This window comes from Trypanosoma grayi (assembly GCF_000691245.1).
Source record: "Trypanosoma grayi strain ANR4 Tgr_510_V1, whole genome shotgun sequence".
NCBI classification, from domain to species: domain Eukaryota; phylum Euglenozoa; class Kinetoplastea; order Trypanosomatida; family Trypanosomatidae; genus Trypanosoma; species Trypanosoma grayi.
This window is the reverse complement of record NW_008826129.1, coordinates 6,108-12,266: the sequence shown is the minus strand read 5'-3', so window position 1 is coordinate 12,266 and position 6,159 is coordinate 6,108. Positions and strand designations below refer to the sequence as shown.

The window sequence follows — 6,159 nt, the reverse complement described above, 5'->3', positions numbered from 1 at the left end:
TTTATAACAAAATACTAAGAAGTCAAATTAACCTAAACCATAAATACCAAAAAGAACAAAATACATATTAAAAGAACGAAGCTTCCTTCCATGTAGAAGTTGGTTGGTTGTTAACGTGCTCTGTGATGGTGGCTGGAAGGGCGGGATCATCGGCACAGCTATAGAAAACACGAGGTAAGAAAAAAAAAAATGTTGACCACAACCCAGAAAACCCCATTGGATGCGGAATTGGATGCGAAGCCGTACGGTTTCCAGAGCCTTCGCGGAACATTGCGGTCGGATGCCCTTTTCATTTGAGCACAGACCGAATTTTAGCACGCATGCGAATCACGCCGTAGGCACTTTGGCAATTGAAAATGCTGAACTTACTCTTCATCTGAACAATGGCCCCAAAGTAAACTCTGTTTCTTTGTCAGAATCCACGGCGCCCTTTTTCATGCCTAAGAATGAGGATTTTTCTAGCGTTTCTGATGACACACGGCCTAACTTTCGAACTATATGGATGGCTCTGCGGGAGAAAAAAAAGATGACGCACTAGCAGTGCAAAGTGGCCGGAGCACAGCTGGCCGAGAAAAACTTCAAGATGTAACAGGGCACATACGCCCAATCTGTAGATATGCAAGATTGCATCAATCAGCTGTATCTCCAAATCAAACATCTGAAGTATCAAAACAACGAGTTGTGTAATTAAAATAACTAGACGCAAGCTCAGACCAATCAGATGGAGGCGCGGCTCAAGAAGAAAGAGATTGAACCCCCACGCCCGAAAGAAGTGGTAGATCCGCCTGGGCGCCCGTTGCAGCAGTACACTCCACTTTCGGCTTTGCATTTTTTTTTACAAAACAGTAAGAGAGACATCTCAATAGATGACACATTTGGACACAGATACAGGATGGAGCATACACAGGCAGCAAAACCCCAGGTTGGGGTGCGAAGCGTTATAAATCTCAAGAATAAATTTGTGGAAAAAGATTTCCGACCAGAAGATAACATACGGCCCTTTGAGGGTGCATTGGAATATTTCTTGAAGAAATCACCCGAGCAACTCCTGTCAGCATGCCGTGGCATTTTCCCACTACCTATAAAGCCCTGTTTTGTTTTTCAACAGGTATGGGGCAATTTTGTTACTTAGGCATATCCCATCCGCCACGAATTGATATCCGATAAGCATGCACAAGTGGGCGGGCGGTCATATTACCAGTCGCGCGTCACACAGACAGCGCTGAAACATCCTGGTGCTTAGATCAAAGCCACCACTGACACCATTGCCTATTCACAGAGTGAGGACTACCTTATTTTTCAGACTATTCAGAAATCCGAAAAAAAAAAACAATTATCGACCCCGGAAGCGATAAACTCAGGGGCCAGGGAAGTATTGGAATTCATACTGGGTCGCTTGGGCCTTTCTTTACAATTAAACAAAGGCTATATCTCCGGGAATAGAGAATGGAATGCCATCCCACTTAACAGGGTTCGGCGAACCGGCGCTACCGGCAAAGTTCCTCGAGCTACGCGCCCAAAAATGGAAGAACACCTCACGACAAAATATTTCACGGCTCAAGACACCAGTAAACGTTATTGTCGTCATCTCGGTGCCTTCCAACACACCGTACGTGGCAGCGTTAGCTTCAGAGTCAAACGGCATTGCCAAAACTATGTGGACAGATTTGGCTTGAGAACAAAGGTTGTTTATAATGAGAAGATTCTGTAAACTCGAGGAAAAAAACAATTTAAAGGTTCAGGAAGGGAGTGTTCCTCCTCTTATTGCAATTCTACAATTGGCCAAGAGCAGCGGGGTTCAATACACAAGAGCTCTGCTAACTCTACTGGCCGCCGGGAGGGCACCAACTAAAATGGTTTTGGCCGGTTTACAAAAAAGGCAAGCGCAAGCGCAATAAAACTGGCCCGACCCATGGAGCGATGGGGGTTGGGCCTCATCAGCTATTTGATGGCCCTGGAACACATGCTGGGTCGCACTGCGACTTGCATGGGTAACAGTCAGTCGGTGGGGCAAAATCAATCTACTCCAAAAGGAAACTTTCAAACCCAACACGCAAGACAGAAAGCCCTCATCATAGATTCAGGAGCCCTCCCAACACCCTTCAAAATCAATTCACAGAGAGCAGCGAGACACGCGGTTATCGGGGGAGAAGGCGCGAAAAAAGCGTTTGCAGTAATCAAAGGCATGGTGGAATGAGAAAGGCTAACAAAAGCAACAACAAGATACACGCAAAACCTTCTCAGACCATTCGGCATGACGGCGCATTCAATAAAGAGAGGGGTGTTAGCACACGCGGCGGACGCAGTGATCGAACACGATCTCAGCCCCAATCACTGGCCCGGCTATGGAAACATGCAGATCCACTGGAGTTACCATGCACCTCGGTTAGTTACATAGGACGTTGGGTCACCCTCGTGAACAAGTCAGCCGAGCTGACGGCGTACATGTGGAGAGCATCTCGGGCTGGGAGGTGTTACCGTGGGGTTTTCCGAACAATGAAAAGGAACAGGCTAGCCAGCTTTTTCAAGGACACAGTATTCTGAGACGCAGCCGCCACTCACAGGTAGCCAATAAAAAATATGAGCAAGTATTGCCTCTTCCGCAGGTAGGTGTTGCGACTCTATCGCCCAACTGGGTCAGTAATCAACACAATCCAAAGGCGCTGGAACGTTTTAATGCGGTATGGGAAATTATGCGACAGCCGGTCATTTCCAGCAAAACGGAACAGGAGCCTCTCTTAAAAATATCAGAAAAGGAAGCTGAGATAACGAAGAAGGCAGCCATTAAAAAAAGCACTGNCACGACCCACTAAAGGTTTGGTGGTGCCATTTACTATCGTGGAAGAGAAACCTTCATGGCCGAGGAGGTGTTTTATTGCCTGGCCAAGCGCAAAAAATTAACAGAAGGACCACGAAGCCTCGATTATTCTGGGCATATCTTGCATTAAGTGGGTGGGTCTTACGACGGTCCCTCCGCTATTTTTGATTTGAAAAAGTCTTTTCTCCAAATAGGTTTACCAACGGACATACACACAAATTTCCGGTGCTTCTACGGAAAGTGGAAAACTGGTAGGGTTCACCCGCCTTCCAACGAGGCATAAACGCAGTTCAAAAATATCGCATACTATCACAGGAATTTGGGCTGGTGACACAGAAATTTTAAAACCCAGATGCGCACTGCCGCACGAGTTGACAAAACATCCTTGTATCGATAATATCCGTATTGGTAGGCCTCGCGAATGCACGGGGTTATGGGGTTAAACAATTAAGCAAAACATGCGCCGGTGCGGCGCAACAGTAGAGCAACGGAAGACCTTCACAAAACGTTATGAATTCATCGGGGCGCGGTTCAACCATAAGGCACACACCGCCTCACTATGCGATAAAGCAATTGGAAAACTGAGGGACGCCACCTCCCTCCAGAAGGTTTTCGTGGAAAAACTGAAAAGCATAACTTCACCCATGGCTTATGCAGCAGTCATGCTGGGGGTTCGCTATTTCGGCACTATTTCGTTCTAAAAATGGCCCGTGGAAGACTGTAGCGACCCAACCNCCCCCCATGCGCTGAAGATTGGGAGGGGATGGCTTTATACCTTATTGACGAATAGCTCAGTTCATCCCCCACGGCTCTACCCACACCAGGGACATTGATTACTGATGCGTCCATGCGCGGATGAGGGGCACCGTTGGCTAAAGGCAACGGGGGGTATGGGCCACAGGAGTCGCTCGGGAACAGGTGCCGCGCATAACTTCACAAATCGAAGCCCGGGCAGTTTGTTTGGCTTTGTGAGCTTTCGATGTAAATTTGCCCATGGCACTCCATATATGTATTGGCAACGTAGCAGTCCTGCACAAAATTAAGAAAGGCAACACTCACTCAGATGCGCTGGTGCGCGAAGCCCCTCTCATTGATAAGGTTCTGCGCAAACAAGGCGTTCAAGCTTCACGGGGCTATGCCACGTCTGAAAATAATCTCGCGGACGTAATTTCGCGTCCAAAAAAAAGCACTCCCGACGGACATCGCGAAGGGGTATAATTTGTGAAGGAAAGCGTGGTGGCGGCTTAAGTTCCCTTTCATCACATCCTTTTTTAACCGTTTCATCACCAGTAAATATTCGGTATTTCCCTTCAGAGAGCAGCTATGCGAAATAAGAAGACTTTTGCCAATATAAAACATAAAATGTTCTCTACTCTTCTCGATTTCTCGAAAGAAGGCAACGTACAGACCATTCCCCCCACTACCGCAAGAATGATGCTGATAAAGCGGCGGGGCGTGCCCAAGGCCGGTAAGAGAACCCCTGTGCCTCAATGGGGCACGGCCGTTCCTTACGATGCGCATTGTTTTGAGCCTGGGGTCGCGAAGCTTCCTCAGTGGCGAAGTTTTCTTGCGCACGCCTTCCCCACGGAATGCGGCAAGCGGGGCCCTTTTGCCGCGATAGAGTTGGAGGGCATCGCCAGGGCCAAATCCTAATGAATTCCTATTTATTGGCAGGGGCCTTCCGCTATCACACTTTGTGCCAGGACGGCGCATCTCATGTCCAATAGTGCCCCTCCGCGCCTTCACGCTTTGGCGAGGCCCCAGATCAGGCGCTCATACACATTTCTGCTGGTAAATCAAGCAAAAAAAAACAACGCCTTTAGAACAGGAATGGGGGCTGTTTTAACGCAAACCCCACCCACTTGGTGCGAGATATATCCTAGAGGCACCACGGCTTTGAAGTTCACATTATCAATCTCGGATTTGGCCAAGCTATGAGGTGTCACCTGAGTCTTGACGGTTTTTCTCCAACGACCACAAAAGGCACCGCCCCACGTGCAGCAGGTGGTGCTGCCGCTTTTTGGATAATACCAGCGCTTTCCATTACCTTTTCGCCACCCTCAGATATCCGCAAGGGGGGTTTTTGGATGCCGCATGGTCTCACATACCCCATTTATTCGGTCCAGAGTCCTTGAATTGAGCCATCTTATTGCTAAGTGCAGTGGTGGTGTGTTGGCGCCTACCTCTTGTAGGGCAATTCTTTTCCTTCGTCTTAAGTAGCAGCTCTTGTGCAATGAGTTCTTAGCGAAATCCCATATCCCTGAAAAACAAGCGTTCCTTTGTATTTCTATGTTTTCAAAACGGCTCTTACAAGTGAAGCTCATTTTTTGATTACGCCTGCATGTGTGACATTAACATTCCAGGCCTTTTTTTACCAGTGAGGCCATGTGCACCAAGCATTGTGCGGTGCCACGTGGCAACTCGAAGGGTCGGTGCGGTTTCCCAACCAAGCCAGCAGCCGGGGACCAAGATTTTGTTCAAACACCGCTGCAGGCAGATGGGTCGTTATCTCTTTTTATTGTACGCGCCGTCGTTCCACCGGATGAATAATATTTTCCATGCCTGATATTGTTAACTTTGTTAGTTTTCACCCTACCCCCATTATGCTCTTAATGGGGGTCAGCGTCATCTTTACGCCTTCTCCCGCCCCACCCTTTTCCCATCGAATCGCAAAATATTTTGCCGCTCTGCGCAGATCTGTTTTGAACATTTTCGGGACAGCTTTCTAATTTATGATGAAGCCGTCTTTGCCCCACGGGTGTGGTATGCAACCCCCTTTCCGTAGCTGGGCGATGTCGCCGCGCCGGCTGGCCGCTACCCATGCATGTCGCAGAAGGGACGGCAACCTCTTTGAAGGGTCATTGCATTGCTGACGGGGTCCAGTTTCCATCTCTCCATGGGGATGGGCTCTCTTATTCGACTTGCGGCGTTCAATTGCTGAAGGCTGGTTAAAAAACATATTACCCAGCCCCCGCCCCGAAGCCGTTCAAAATACCAGAGTTCTTGCATATTGCAGCGCGGTGCTTTTGTTCAATTGGAACAATGGGTCGAAAACAAAAAACTTTTGAAGCGCCGGAACTTTTTTTTTATAAGGGTCTGTCCGTTTGGCGTGGTGGGGTGTGGGGGCGCTGTTGGGGTTCCCCCACTTCCCCTGAACCGCCCATGGCGGGGCGCCGCGCCGGCCACCACGCCCCGAAGCCCCCAACACCCCGCGAAAGGCCGCCCCTTTCTTGCCCCCTGGCGCGGGCCCCTGTGCCTTCCTTGCTGTGGGGTTCGCTGCGTCCGGGGGGGGCGGTCCTTTTTTGCTTCCGGCGGGCGTCTTGTGGGCTTGTGCGGCGGGG

The 6,159-nt window shown here is 49.2% G+C and overlaps 4 protein-coding genes across 4 annotated transcripts; 2 read left to right on the top strand and 2 right to left on the bottom strand.

The window, feature by feature from the left end:
* Positions 1-220: 220 nt before the first annotated feature.
* On the top strand, positions 221-538 carry DQ04_05101050 (hypothetical protein; the record flags this gene model as incomplete). Its single annotated transcript, XM_009313986.1, has 1 exon — positions 221-538. The coding sequence occupies one exon, from the start codon at positions 221-223 to the stop codon at positions 536-538; it is 318 nt and encodes a 105-aa protein (XP_009312261.1).
* Positions 539-721: 183 nt separating this feature from the next.
* Positions 722-1,132, top strand: DQ04_05101040 (hypothetical protein; the record flags this gene model as incomplete). Its single annotated transcript, XM_009313985.1, has 1 exon — positions 722-1,132. One exon carries the CDS (start codon positions 722-724, stop codon positions 1,130-1,132), a length of 411 nt encoding a protein of 136 aa, XP_009312260.1.
* A 282-nt stretch (positions 1,133-1,414) lies between these two features.
* On the bottom strand, positions 1,415-1,645 carry DQ04_05101030 (hypothetical protein; the record flags this gene model as incomplete). Its single annotated transcript, XM_009313984.1, has 1 exon — positions 1,415-1,645. The coding sequence occupies one exon, from the start codon at positions 1,643-1,645 to the stop codon at positions 1,415-1,417; it is 231 nt and encodes a 76-aa protein (XP_009312259.1).
* A 2,298-nt stretch (positions 1,646-3,943) lies between these two features.
* DQ04_05101020 (hypothetical protein) lies at positions 3,944-4,531 on the bottom strand (the record flags this gene model as incomplete). The annotated part of the gene is made up of 1 exon (XM_009313983.1): positions 3,944-4,531. The coding sequence occupies one exon, from the start codon at positions 4,529-4,531 to the stop codon at positions 3,944-3,946; it is 588 nt and encodes a 195-aa protein (XP_009312258.1).
* Between the last annotated feature and the right edge of the window lie 1,628 nt (positions 4,532-6,159).